Here is a 14,781-nt window from a genome sequence, read left to right on the forward strand (position 1 = left end):
GAAAATACTCTGTTTGTGAGTTTGGCCTTTTTGTCGTATGAAAACATTGATTTTTCCTCTGTGTGAAAAGTGCCTAATCTCAAAATCAAAAATAAAAGTTCACAGTATAACTGTTGATTTTGTAAGGGACTAATTTTTAGTCATGTGAACGACGTCTATATATACAATGTTTTTTCGTTATTTGGTAAATTTTCTCAGTTGTGGAAAGGGACGTTTATTACGAATTAATATTTAAACTTTATTTTTGTAAGTCATTACAGTATATTGAATTTCATCGTGTGGGTAATTCACACTTTTTTTAGTTTTAGGCATTCGGGATTTCAAAACATTACATCAAGCTTCATTCTTAAGTTCTTATTATGCTGAAAATGTATTTTTACTTTTGTCAAAACAGTGTCTTTAGATTGATTGTTCCGAAAATTATTTTAATTTTGATTTTTTTTAGCTTAGTATTATTTATATATAATGAATGTATTGTTTTTTATTTAGACATTGTTATTTGTTGATTAAATTTTGTCTTTTTTTAATTTTCTATGAGTGTTCTTGCTCTTAACAATAAGATTGGACCCCTGTGTCACAAACCCGCTGGGGTCCTAGTCCCACTGGAAAATTTGTCAAAAATTTCGTCCCCGGTGAGAAAAATATGTGCCCCACTGGGAATTGACTTTGATTTCATCCTTATTTGAAATTAAATGTTTGAAATTGCACTCCAAGACCATCCCCATTGGATTTTTATAACATTGGAACAAAAGAATTTCTATCCCCATTGAGATTTCGAAAGAAAATTTTATCCCCGATGTGGAAAAAAAGGTTTCACCGGGGCTGTGAGACAGGGGTGCAACTGGGATCTTAAGAACCTAATTTTTGTGTGGTTGGCGATTTTTGACGACATTTCCTCGCCAAATTTGGTTCTTAAAGTATTTTTGCTTTTTTTTAAAACATTCGTAAAATGTGTAGTGGAGAAATCCATAGTATGCAGGGCTATCAGACGTCCTAATTTTCTAGTATAACAATGTACTCGTATTGTGAAAGTCGCTTGAAAAAAGCTTTGTACTATTTTTCCTTCTTTTTAACGTGCCTAATTCTGTTCAAAAATGCGTTATATTTTGGTCAAAATTTGTCTCATTTTTCCTTATCAATGTCGGCCTGGGAGCCCTGTGCAACGCCCTACCCTACTTTCAGGTAGACAGTTACCGTCGTTTTGTATAAGATTCTTATTTCCTAACTACTTTCGGGTACCTAATCGCCGGGGGATTTGGAATAAGCGGGGGGGGGGGGGGGGTGGGGTTGGAAAAAATCTCAAAACTTAATAAGTTAATTAGCAGGGGGGACGGCTATTAGGTACCCGAGAGTAAGATTCTTGTAACTTTTCCGGAATCTTTCCTCTATTTTTCCTGATGGGATAACCGGCATGAGATTGGGAAGGGTTTGTTTGAAAGGAATCTTAGTGCAGAAATGGGAATCTTATACAAAACAACGGTAGATGAAAAGGCTCCCTGCCTTTGGGTTGCCAATGTACAATGAGTAAGCGTAATAAATTCTTAAAAATCTTTCAGACCACAATCTAACGAAACAGTGATGTTTTCAAAACACTAATTGAAAAAAGGCTCAAAACGGATAGAAGTAATTTTATTTTGATTATTTCCTTTCGCTATTAGCCAAATTGCTCATCTTTCACGAGCAAAGCATAACAACTAATCAACAATGTCTTATGTAACCCTCATAGATTTGACACAGGAAAAATGTGTCACCGTTTTCGATCATTGTTCTAAAGGAATGTTTTCAAAAAATGCAGATACTGCATCTATACACTCTGCTAATTTAGAGAATAGGACAGACCCGAACGGGCCTTTGTCTAATGCAACAATTTTTCGTTGCCTTTCCAAGATATTTAGACCCCTGTGCCGCAGACCCGCTGGGATCCCAGCCTCACAAGAAAATTTGGCGAAAATTTCCTCCCCGGTAGGAAAATACCCTGGAATTTTAGCCCCACTGGAAAATTGACTTATGGGTATTTCATCCCCACTCGAAATTAAATGTTTAAAAATTGTACTCAAAAACAATCTCCACTGAGTTTTTTAACCTTGGAACAATAGAATTTCTATCCCCCATTGAGATTTCAATAGGAATTTTTATCTCCATTGAGGAAAAAAGTTCCATCGGGGCTGTGAGACAGGAGTGTGTAATTCTAATTCTTGATCAACCGAACTGTAAGGGTTGAATTCCATTTTCATTTCGTCATTTTCAAAAAGCAGCAAAGCTGATGTATGAATACCGAGTTTATCGTTCTACTTCTACAATTTGAGCTTTACTAAGCTCATTTGACGTCAACCGATTATCAGCCGGATTGAGAGAGAATGATATATGAGTGAAGCATGAAGGTAAAGAGTCTATCACCATATTTCCCCATTGCCCTGTCTGGAAGTGCTTGGGATTCGAACAAAGTCCATTGCAGTGCAAGTCTGTGATCGAAACCTTCACACTACCAAGTTGAGCTTTGAAATAAACTTGTCTTTCCTTGCGAGGTTTGGGTGTACTTCATTTGCTCCTATTTTTGTAACTCACTGAGTGGTCAACTGCAAAAAGATGTAGTGTCGCAAAATCAAAAACTAACAAACAACAAAATACCCAAACAATAAATATAATTTTTGGGATAAAAACTGACGCTAATATAAGAACGAGAAAAAGCTTTTAGTATTAGAACAAAATTCAAATCAACTATTCAAAAGATAAAATTGAACTAAAAAGATGACAGGGTACCACCCTTTTTTCAATACGAATTCGCCAATTATTTAGATAGACTTTTGACAATTTCAGCTTCAGTAACGGTGGTAAAAATGGATACTTTTTAACTTAGTCTATGCAAAGATTCATCCAATATTTACCCCCGTGTTTCACATGGAAACAAAATCATTTATATTTTTCGATCCTCCCGGAAAAAAATATTTTCACGGGTGTTAAAACAAGAATTTTTAGCTTTACATTGTATCAATATTTCTTTGAAATTAACCCCCGTCTTCCAAACTGGAAGTAGCATTTTAAATAAAACCCGTTCATAATTTCCGATTACCTCGTAGAAAACTTTCAAAAGAAAAATTTGACAATGAAAAAAAAAACCATGACAATGAAGAAACCCATATGTTGTAACAACTAATTATAAATCAAAAAGAAGCAAAAAAGAAGAAAAGCTAATTAAGAAACGTCATTACGTAACGAAGTAATTAGTGATTTATCATTTGGAAATGATTAATATCCAATTTCGAAGACTTCCGCAAAACGCCTTATATTGTAACATGATATAGCCGTCATTAAAATGTTAACGTCATTTATATGTTCTGATTAAGACATTGTTAAAACGTCATTACTGTTTTACTGCTTTTCAAAATTGTCAAAAAAACGTCAATTGTATTTCTCGTGGGATTTCTAAATACATTTAAACACAATAGCTAATATCTTGTTTCTAGGGTGTTTATATCAATTAGTTGATTACTTTTTCCTGATTTTTTTGAGGTTGCTTTGTGTCTTCATTTTTAATCACTGTTTGCCAACAGGTTCTCTGGTTCGGACCACCGCTGGAAAATAAATTTTCAGTAGTTTTTCGTTTTTTTGATGGTACTTTTTGAAATTTTTGTATGGGTTATTTTTATATGGATTGGTAAAATTTAGCGAATATTGACTATAATTTCGAGATGTCCACCCAAACGTCAAATCTTTTTTCACTCTAAACAAAGTTTTCAACGTTTTTTGATGACGCTATTTGACGTTTTTTTTGAGTCAGTTGAAATCGATTTGGGATTAAAAATACCCCCGATGCTTTGCGTAATGGCGTGATTGGCCCTTTTTTGGTTTGATGACGTAATGAGATACTTTCGTGATTGTAAATTTTTTTTTCGTGTGATCGGGGATCGGGTTCTCGGCCTCATTAAAACATCAAAAGGTTACAGTTACAAAATATTTTAAAAATATCCTCACTATATCATTTTAGGTTGAAAATATATTAAAATAAGAATGAACTGTTGGACAAGTGTAATATTTTTACTAGTGTTGCTGACAACTCTGGTGGAAGGTAAGGACATTTTGATAAAAGTGAATACAATCTAAGCGAAAATTAATTTCTTAAAAATCTTATCACAATTGATATTAAGTACACTGATCCCTCATCATTCCCACAGGGAAATATAAACTTTTAGACACCCCTGTCTCAAAACCTGGTGAAACTTTTTCCCACAACACGGGGATACTAAAATTTCTATTGAAATCTCAATGGGTATAAAAATTCTATTGTTCAAAGGTTAAAAAATCCAGTGGGGATGGTTTTAGAGTGCAATTTTTAAACATTGAATTTCTAGTGGGGGTGAAATTCAAGGGTATTTTTCCCATTCTTGCCAAATTTTCCAGTGGGTCTGTGACACAAGGGGTGTTTTAGGGCTTTTATGACCATATCACTAGGATTTCAGAATCCCGAGTCTAAAATACAAAAGTGTTATTCATACCATGAATATTGTAAACTTCAAATCCTTCTTTTCTTCATATTTTCAGGTTTTACAGAGCCCAAAAAGAACAAGCATGAAGTCGTCTTATTTTGGGGACAAAACACAGCTCGTTTACCTGAGAAAGATTTAAGTTATTTTTGTGAAACAGGAAAATACGATACTATTGTTATTTCCTACATCACAGAATTCTTTGCCAATCAAATTAGTGAGTTTATATTATTGATTATTATCCGACCCGCGTAAATAGCGACATTTGATTGGCTTCTTTGCTGTCCAATATTTTCGAATATATAGCTTCCATGGAGGCTACATATTTCAAATATTGACGTCACACAACGAGTTCATTGACAATTGAGCATCTTCTTTTTGACTTGACGTCACAAAATAAAAATAAGACTTTAGAATGAAAAACTACCAAGAAACCAGATTTATGAGTTTATAAATTGGAATTATGTTTGAAAACGAGAAATATTTTAGCGATGAACGGATAATAAACCATTTATTTGGACGCAGTCTCATCCAATATGAAAAATATTGGATTCGACTTTGTCCAATAACTGCTTAATATCTGCAGGTGGCCTAAATAATTATCTATGAGAATTTAACATATATGCCTAATACTGGAAAATCAAATTTCATAATTTGCCTTTGGTTAAATACATTGCAAGCACAGCTTGACACCCAGGCAGAGGCGTAGTCAAAAATTCTTACTCCAGGGGGGGCAAAACTTTTCCTATAGCCTTAAAAACCATACACACCCTTTGACTGAATCTTTTGAATGCGCCTCAGTAGGTTATCAGAGTTTCCAAAAAGATTTAAAAGAATAAAACTTAAAACAGTTCGCCGTTAGCTAGAAGTAATATTCAGCTCTAGGCCAAGAAGCTAAGTTATAATTGCACCATTTTTAAATTAATCTGAAAAACGATACATGATTGTGTTTTAATAACTTCATTTCTTTCACTTTTATTTCCATAGCTCGCTACCCTGGAATGAATCTTGCGGTGCATTGTTGGAAATTACCAAGCAAAGCATACCCAAATCTTTTTAATTGTCCCAACCTTGGGAAAGCTATTGCAACATGCAAAAAAAAAGGTATGTATGGGAGACAACACATTTTTGGATCAGATGAGATGGAGTTTTTACAAGATACTTTAATAATTGGTCATTTGAAGTAATAAAAATGGCGCGTTCTTTAGAAAAAAATTGTTTTATTACTGGTTAACGACCAACAAAATCAAATAAGAGCTTGTAAAAACTCCATCTCGTCCCTCGCACTTGGTAGAAATGTCAGGCGAAATGACGTCTTTTGTGTGTGGAGGTCTCAAGCCTTAAAAATCAAAACTAGGTAAAACGACATTTTTATATTCATGATTTTGTCTTTTTACTGCCGAACTTTACATACTGGTTGTTGAAATACGCATTATTAGCGCTTCTTTGATGCTAGTTCACATTTTAAAAGTAATTATGTGATATTGTTTTAGTTTTGCTCAGAAAGATTTCGCGGATAAGACCTTTTCAAATTTCTATTAAGACTAAATTTCGCGGATAACACCCTGCAAATCCGCGAAATTTAATCCCCACGAAAATTTTATCCCATTAATGAAGTATCTTTTACTTTTCAGGGATCAAGATACTCCTTGGTATCCGTGGTGAGCGAGGAAACAAATGGTTGACCAGTAAACAAGACGCAGAAGACTTTGCAAACAGAATTTGGGATTTGTTCTTAGGTGGAGATAAAAGTCCAAGGCTTAGACCATTTGGAACGTAAGTGTGATCCTATTATAGTATAAAAACACCGCCTCTCACAGACCCGATAGTAATTTTTCATCCAATGGGGGCAAAAATAACAGGTCAAAACTCGATGGGGATTAATTTTCTAATGTTCTTTATGTATGATGATTGCAATTTTTCATGTCAGAAAATTCAGCGGGGATTGAAAAAAAAGCATATTTTGCAACAGGGATTGTTGGTTTATTTTATTATTTTTTTGCAGGGACAAAAATTGGAATATAGTTTTCCGCTGGGGACGATATTTTGGCCACTTTTTCCAGTGGGACGAGGTTTCACCGGTTCTTCGAGAAGGGGGCGTACAAAACGTTAAAACAACATCTTTACAACGTCCATACAAAGTTTGATTCCAACGTTGATCCCCTTAATCTTTAAACTTAGAAAATGCCTTAACTTTCTTTCCCGAGAAAGCTCAAAACTTTCGCAATAAACAATGCTGAAATTTTGAAAAATCTTTAAGAGAAGAAAAGGATGAGCTCTTAAGACTGCAAATACCATTCAAAAAAGGTTCCACTTTCCTTCTATGTGTATACAAGGGGCTTTTTCAGACACACTGCATACAAAAAAATGCTAAACATTCATTTTGCAGTGTCGATCTGACTCGTCAAATTAAAAGCATCTTCCTCCTAAGCCTGATCATTTCGAAAATACTTCCTCATCCTATACAAAAAGATTTCTGGTCCGGATAATGTATACAAAATGACTTGACTGACTAATTTACTTCAATTTTACAGTGTCAAACTAGATGGTATCAATTTAAACATCCGTATCGGTGATGATAAATATTATGATACGATGCTTGACAAATTTAACGAATTATTTGCTGAAGACCGTAGTCAACATTATCAAATCACAGCATCACCTCAATGTGGATTACCGTTGTCTGATTTTAAAACAAGTTTAGATTCACGTGCTAAATTTATTGATGCTGTTTATATACGACACGACTATGGTGTTGATTGTCATCCTGGGGGTAGTGATTTTGATGAAAACTTGGAACAATGGACCAAGAAAATTCGCTATTGGAATGGAAAGACATTTAAAAATACGAAATTTTATTTGGTACTGGTGTTGAGTTTGGAATTGAAATATTATATGACGTTGTGGAAAAACTTTAAACCAATTTACGAACAGGTATTGATTCTATGATGGTTCGTTCTCCAAAGTTCAGAACCCCTTTGAGATACACTTTTGAATGATCAGTTGAAATTCAATTTTAACATTTTTTTCTGTCGTGTAATTGTGACCCTCCCGGGGAGAGGTACCTAGAAGACCAGGTGACAGGTACGTGCGAGCCATAAGGATCCCCTTTTTCATACTAAAGTTCCTCAAAGGGGTACAAATTCATAAGTTAGTCTCTCTCAAAGGACCCCAAAATCACTAAAATTGATAGTTTCCCTCTCATAGGGTCATGATTTTCGAAAATTTTGAGCCAAAAATTTTGACAAAAATGTCTCACAGGATCTCAAAAATGTCAAAATTTTTTATTTTCGATTTTTAGCTCGGACAGGGTCACCCGGAGGTTGACTAGGTTTGCGAAGCGACAGACCCTCTAATTTGCAATTTATGGAAGAATAGCACATAAACATATAACGAACCAGATCCCTCCCATGCGAGAGAGGGGATAACTTTTGCCGTAGGATGGCTAAACTCAATATCCAATAGGGATAAAATCATTGCTCTAAATCTTCACAGATTGAAAGTTGAAATTTTAGGTTATTTCTACCACCGGGGACAATTTTTTTTGGCCAATTGTTACCAGTGGGGTGGGGTTCAACCAATCAGGTTGTGTAAATATTGTGATTTTCTCATTTCTAGACATTGAAGAATATCAATGAGTTTGGTGGTATTGCTTTAGAAGACGCAGGTTGGGATGATTATAGTAATCCAGCAGAAGAAAAAGAAAGATATTCTACACTAGTATGGCATCTTTTTAATCCTAAAGGACCAGAACCATGGCAACCAAAAGTAACAACCACTTCAACAACTACAAAAGCACCTCTTAGTAAGTGTGACCAAGGATTTTCAATTCATGATATGCACCATTGCAATGTTTTCCAAGGACGCTACAGTTAATTGGTTGTATTGACTGATATTACGTCATTTACAATGGTGCATATCATGAATACACACTTTTTCTTTACTCTGTACCAGAGTGTACATTAAGGGAACTTATTTTGGCGAAAAATATCTTTCGCGTTAATTTAAGTTAACATTTTGCCCAAATAACCTCTAGAATTCATAAAAATTACTCAGAATGAGGCAAAATAATATAGATTTAGTTTGTCATTCGCCAAAATTAGTTCTCGCCATAATAAATAAAATTGACCATTCGCCAAAATAAGTTCTCACCAATTTTAAAATTTTTCAAGATTTCCACTACTCGTCAAAATTAATTTTCGCCAAACCTATTTGGTGTATTTCACGTATAACGTAGCGTAAATTCAATGAATTTTGAAATTTCCGTAGATATCGGTTATGTTTACACACAAGCTTTTCCCTATAATAACAATTTTATGAAAACAAGAAGCTTAATTTTGGTCAATTTCTTTAGATCTAAAAGTTGGTGCTTTGTGGGGATCCAATATTGCAGAGGGGACAACTGGTAATACCGAACCATCACTTCGCGTGGTGTGTGAGAAAAATCTTTACGATACTGTTATTATCAATACATTGAGTGATGATGCAAATGACCAAAATAAAGGTATGTATACACTTGAATAGTTTTTGTTAAGAGTGTATATACACTTTGAAACTAAATTTATTCGATATTTAAGTGCAATACAGTATAAATGCATGAAATATTACAAAAAATATAAGAATTACCTTTGGTATATGTAAAAAAATTGTCGTGCTTTACAAGTTTGGCTTTGGGGACGAGATCGAACCAAATAAATAATTACACGCCTTCACATGATGAACTGTTTCGAGTAAAAACTGAAATTAAAACAAAAGTTATTTAACCCTACCTACTGAGAGGGGGGGCACAAAGTGCCCCCCCTGTTAGAAAATTTGCTGGCATTTTTTAACTAGTGAGGCTAAGAAGCTGAAATTTTATGACTTTTCATCAAATTTTATGGGAAATGTTTTGGTTAAAACATTTTTTTCATTGGTCAATTATTTTAGTCCCAATGACAGGTTTGTCGGTGACCACTACCATCCCACAACTGCAGCGCAGGCTATTTTGCTCTTTTTTATGTGCTTACTCCAAGATACTATAACATGTTACCAGGTATATTTTAATGGTCCATTTTATTTGTACTGCTTCTATTACATCTTAAAGTAGAATTAGCAGCAAAAAGTAAATACAAATATGACAAAAAAAAGTATCACCGACTTGAAAAAGTTGAAATGTTCTGATTTTACGCGGTTTTGAAAGTTTAAAACATTTTCTTCGGTTTTGGCGCGCTATAGTAGAACGTCACGACAAAATTGTTGATTTATACTTTAATTTCCATTTAGTACATTGTAAAAGCTTTCAAATAAAAGCAAAATGAAGGAGAATGTGTTTCTCCATCTGTTTTAATAGCAATTTTAAGAAACATCATTTTTTTTGAGTTTTTTGGGTGATTTTTGCCAATTGTTGATACAATTGATGACGTCATCAAAAATAGCATTCAATTTTCAAAAAAATTTATTGATAAATTTGATTGTTATAGGTTTAAGCATTGCTGTACCAAATTTCATGACCAAATAATGTTTCTATCCTAAGTTATCCAAGGGGGGCACTATGTGCCCCCCCTTTCAGTTCTAAGGGACCCAAATAGCTCTCAGTAGGTAGGGTAGGGACAATCAGATGGTTTGAGATTCTCGCCATTTTTCCAAGCAAAACCTCCAAATACTCTTTTCCAATTTATTTTGTTACGATATTCAAGTTACAAGGTTTTGACAATACAAACCTGAACATCCCTGTGTCGCAGACCCGCTGGGTCAATCCCCATTGAGATCTCAATCGAAATTTTTATCAGGTCTGTGAGACAGGGGTGTACCTGACGTAAAACCCATTTTTCTTTTTTGCAAAAAGGTCAAGAAGAAAGATATGGATATTTTGCTCAAGACGATTTAGGGAATCTCTAACCATTTGATATTCTTTGGATAATATGAGAAATAAAATTTAAATCAATATAAACACAATGTGTTTGAAAAGAAGGTTGACAGTGGTAGTTCCCTGCAACACATCGACAAACAACAAACTTATACATTAAGCAACTAAATTTTAAAGAAATATACAAAAACAACACGATAAACGATATACGTTCTATAAGATCCCTTTCATTGTCCTATATATAACAATTTATACAACTATGTATTGAATTTTCGCATTTCAGGTAATTTGCCTGGATTGAATTTCGCCAAACATTGTCATACACCCTTTGGTCCTGGTTACCAGAATTATCTCCGGTGTAACACCATGGGAAGTGATATCCAATTCTGCCAAGACAAAGGTGTTAAATTTCTACTCAATATCGGTGGAAGTACAAGATTTATTGGATTTGCCAGTAAAAACGAATCACAAACATTTGCTCATAACTTATGGTTGTTATTCCTTGGTGGAACTACAGAAGCAGCTGAAAAGAGTTTACCAAGAACTTTTGGGTAAGAATCGAAATTTCGCTTTTCATTTCACTTGTACATGTTTTTTCTTTATAAGAACATCCATAATTTCTGAAGCCTCTGGATGTTATTAACTTTTTTAGATTTCTTCTAAATATGTTCTTAATTTTCTTACTTTGTGAGTATTTTTGTCCATTTCCCTAAAAGAAATTTGGAGCCTATAAAGGCTTAAAATGTTCTTAACTTGTTCATAACATTTTTCCCCATTGAAGCCTTATGTTCTTATATAGTTTGTTCTTCTATAAAAAAAACGTGTAATGAATAGAACAAGTAACCCGGGGATGGGTTAAAGAGATGTGATAAAAGATGGGTTAAAGACCATAAAAAAACCATTCAGTCTCTATAAGGGCTATGAGATTTCGTCCAAAATTTGATATTTTCCGCTTAGATTTCGAGAAAATAGTCTGTTTGTCTTCCGAATTCAATGGGAACCGGATTCAATCAGGTTCTTTTGACACTGAACGATGTCTGATATGTCAAATAATGCTAGCTTAGATTTTTTGCGACTGTAGTGCAGTGGTAGAGCATTCGGCTGCGGTGTGCAAAGTTGTGGGTTCAACCCCCAGCCGGGTCATACCAAAGATTCCTAAAATGGTACTAGATGCATCTCTGCTTGACGCTCAGCAATTAAGAGAAGGATAAAGGGTAAGTGGGGGCAATCCAGGGAGAAAGAGTGGCACCCTCCCCTATATTTGAGTAGATAGCTATCGATAGAGGATCCTTCATGTCGCCTCCGACTAGGTCTTCTTGTTTGCATCTTTTGTATGAAAGCCCATTATCTTTCATTTATAGACGTGTTGTATTGGATGGTGTCAACATTGAAGTGCGTTTCGGACAAGGGGCTTATTTCGTCAATTTCGTGCAAGAATTACGTGAAATCATGGACAAAAAGGGGGAAGGCCGTGAATATATGATTACAGCCAACCCGAGCTGCGTTCATCCGTCTTATATTCTAGATGAGTCTTTCTCAAAAGCTATCACAAGCTTCGATCACTTATATGTCAATTTTGATGACGAACAATGTCATATTAATAAACCATCAGGGTTTGAATCAGCTTTCCAAGTTTGGTATGATTATGCTGTTCGAAATGGTGGACCAAAAATTTGGGTTGGACTTCCGTCTGATCCGAGAAACACAAGAACATCAGAGCATTATCTGAAAAGAGTCAATGCTAAGAATAAACTAGAGGTAAGATTACATATCACAATATTATTTATTCATGAATATGCACCACTGGAGAGTCTTCCGAGAATTTTTAAAATTTTCCACCCAATACGTCACTTAAACGATAGAAAAATTGGGTGGAAAATTCAGAAGACTCTCCAGTGGTGTATATCATGAATAGATCCACTTTACATTGCTCTATCACGTTAAAAGCGTGTCAACGTAATACGACTAATTCCCTCGAAAATGGCTTGCATATGATATAATATATCACATATTATGTGCTTGTGCAAGTGCACACTTAAAAAGAACGAACTTTAGCAAATTTACCGCGCAGAAATTAAAAAAAAAGTTCTTCACGATTTATTAAAAAACTGTAATTGCTAGTTGAAGAGTTCTGTCTATTGTTGCGTATTTAGGTTCATTACATAATCTTGCATCAATGCCATATCTGAATAGATCTGACTTCGTTTAAAAGATATTTATAAGTCTGACATTTATTTTTTTGATTATTACAAAATCTTGCAAAGAATTATCTAAAATTCGGGTGAGTGTTGTTTAAATGACGTCAGTTGGAAAGATATTTATAAGTCTGACATTTCTATTTCAATTATTACAGAATCTTGCAAAGAATTATCTAAAATTCGGGTGAGTGTTGTTTAAATGACGTCAGTTGGAAAGATATTTATAAGTCTGACATTTCTATTTTAATTATTACAGAATCTTGCAAAGAATTATCCAAAATTCGGTGGAGTGATGTTAAATGACGTCAGTTGGGATATGGAAAATCAAGTTTTAAGCGTCCACTACAGTCAATATATAGGTAGCGTTTTGCGACCTGGTCGTCTCCCAGGGCAACCAGACCTTGTTACTACGAAAGCACCAGTTACTAGGACAGTGACGGATAAGAAAGGAGGTGTATCGGTGATTATTGTGAAACAAACGACAAGAAGAGTTTGGGTACGACCCACTGGTCCTGTACAGCTCGGTGGATCAGCAGGTAGGTCAACGTTTTTAGATTCTGTTTCCAGTAGGTTTACAAACTGACGGTATGTGCGGCGGAAAAACAGCTTTTAGAATCGCACCCTTACAGTGCACCAAAAAATCAATGAAATTCGTACCCTTACAGTGCATTTTTCTCAAATTTTCAAATCTTTTTGAGTAAAAAATTAGAATTTTCTTGCAAAAATTTGGAATTTTTCCTGAATTTGCAAAAATTTCCACCCCTACAGTGTATTTCTGCTATATCAAAAAATATAATCTTAACCGCCACATATACTCGCTGTTCATATAGTTCGTTCCGTTGGTCTTTTATTCCCTGAAACCTTTCTTGCTTTATTTATATTCATTAGATTCCAATTTCTTTTTCATAAGTATCGATTTTTAATTCTCTATCAGTAGCTCTTCTCTTTGTACCTGGCTTGTTTATAGAGCAGATTTTCTCACACCAACCCCAACAACTAATGAACACTAACAAGGGCATAAGCGGTTTTAGACCATGTCGAACTTATCAGAGGAAAAGATTTGTAATTGTAATTTCACTGTTTTTTAACGTGCGTTGCACTCCTTCGCATGATTCCGACGTACTTAGTCTACCGGGTGCGTCAGAAAAAACTTTGGACGTTTGGTGAGCCACTGGGACCGAGCAAAGTCTTTTTGAAACTCAAAACCACTTTTATTAGAAAGAGGATAGTCTAACTTAAATTTTGAGGTATAGCTTTTTAAGTTGGGTAAAGTATTTCTCAAGTTATAAGCTTTTGAAGTTAAAATTCACTTTCGAAAAGTGTAAAAGAACGTCAAAAATGGGTAATTAAAATGTTGTGACAATAGACAGTGTTGTCGCGGCATTTTGAGAAAGAGAGATTTTTTTCCATACATCACACTCTTCACAGATAGATTCTCTCAAAAATTCACCAAAATAAAATTTTTAATTGTTGTTTTACAAATTCCCGCTCTGGTATGTTTTATTACCCAGTGGAAACATTAATGACATCGTTAAAAACGTGCAAATCAGAACAAAAGAGAAAGAGAGAGGACAAATTTAATTACCTGTTTTTGATGCATTTTTGCTCTTTTTGATAAGTAATTTTGAGCTTCAAATAGCAATATCTCAAAAAGTTTTATTTCAAATTTAATGAATGATACCTCAAAATTTAAGTTAGACTATCCTCTTTCTAATAAAAGTGGTTTTGAGTTTCAAAAAGACTTTGCTCGGTCCCAGTGGCTCACCAAACGTCCAAAGTTTTTTCTGACGCACCCGGTAATGTCTTAAATTCGCCAGTGAAGGGCTCTTATTAATTAGAGCCTCGTCCAGCAGGAACGCCTGTGACAACAGGTTTCCTGTCTAGACAGAGATCATGCTTTCTTGTTGTATCAATTACTTTATTTGATTTTTTTGTTTATTTTAGCCAATGTCTATCCAGGAAAGGTGCTGACCATAATTTGTATTACCATGGTTACAGTGTTGCTGATGAAATTCTTACGGTAACCGATTTTGGATTGGAGAGAAAATATTTTTGTAATTAATATGTAAAAACGATATTTTTCTTAGTTTTCCACTATTTTAAGTTTTCGGTTCCTTTATTCATTTTAGTTTTATTTTCAAAATTTTAGTATTTCAATATTATTTAAAGAAAGAATTTTTAAATTTTATTTTTGAAAATTTTGTAACTCTTAGTTTCTTTAAAGCTCTTTTTATACGATAAAATTATCTCTAAAAAT

At 34.4% G+C, this 14,781-nt stretch overlaps 1 protein-coding gene across 2 annotated transcripts; it reads left to right on the forward strand.

Annotated features, from left to right (window-relative positions):
- Positions 1–3,983: 3,983 nt before the first annotated feature.
- LOC136817700 (uncharacterized) lies at positions 3,984–14,781 on the forward strand. 2 transcript variants are annotated; one of them, XM_067074013.1, is made up of 11 exons: positions 3,984–4,066; positions 4,540–4,698; positions 5,469–5,585; positions 6,116–6,257; positions 7,016–7,415; positions 8,100–8,286; positions 8,836–8,985; positions 10,610–10,877; positions 11,688–12,084; positions 12,781–13,060; positions 14,469–14,781. In XM_067074013.1, the coding sequence occupies exons 1-11, from the start codon at positions 4,009–4,011 to the stop codon at positions 14,546–14,548; spliced, it is 2,238 nt and encodes a 745-aa protein (XP_066930114.1). In that variant the 5' UTR covers positions 3,984–4,008; the 3' UTR covers positions 14,549–14,781. The 2 variants fall into 2 exon arrangements, with proteins under 2 accessions (XP_066930114.1, XP_066930115.1); XM_067074014.1 differs by lacking the exons at positions 12,781–13,060; positions 14,469–14,781 and adding an exon at positions 12,680–12,737 and having other exon boundaries at positions 3,990–4,066.

The sequence above is a fragment of the Clytia hemisphaerica genome, unplaced genomic scaffold (assembly GCF_902728285.1).
Source record: "Clytia hemisphaerica strain Z4C2 unplaced genomic scaffold, Clytia hemisphaerica genome assembly, whole genome shotgun sequence".
In the NCBI taxonomy this organism is placed as follows: Eukaryota; Metazoa; Cnidaria; class Hydrozoa; order Leptothecata; family Clytiidae; genus Clytia; species Clytia hemisphaerica.

What these genes read in the sequence shown, in the direction of transcription:
- LOC136817700 (XM_067074013.1), top strand. Translation starts at nt 4,009, where the DNA reads ATGAACTGTTGGACAAGTGTAATATTTTTACTAGTGTTGCTGACAACT. An exon ending in AACTACAAAAGCACCTCTTA is followed by an intron (nt 8,287 to 8,835) that starts GTAAGTGTGACC and finishes CAATTTCTTTAG; the next exon opens with ATCTAAAAGTTGGTGCTTTG. An exon ending in ATGCTAAGAATAAACTAGAG is followed by an intron (nt 12,085 to 12,780) that starts GTAAGATTACAT and finishes TAATTATTACAG; the next exon opens with AATCTTGCAAAGAATTATCC.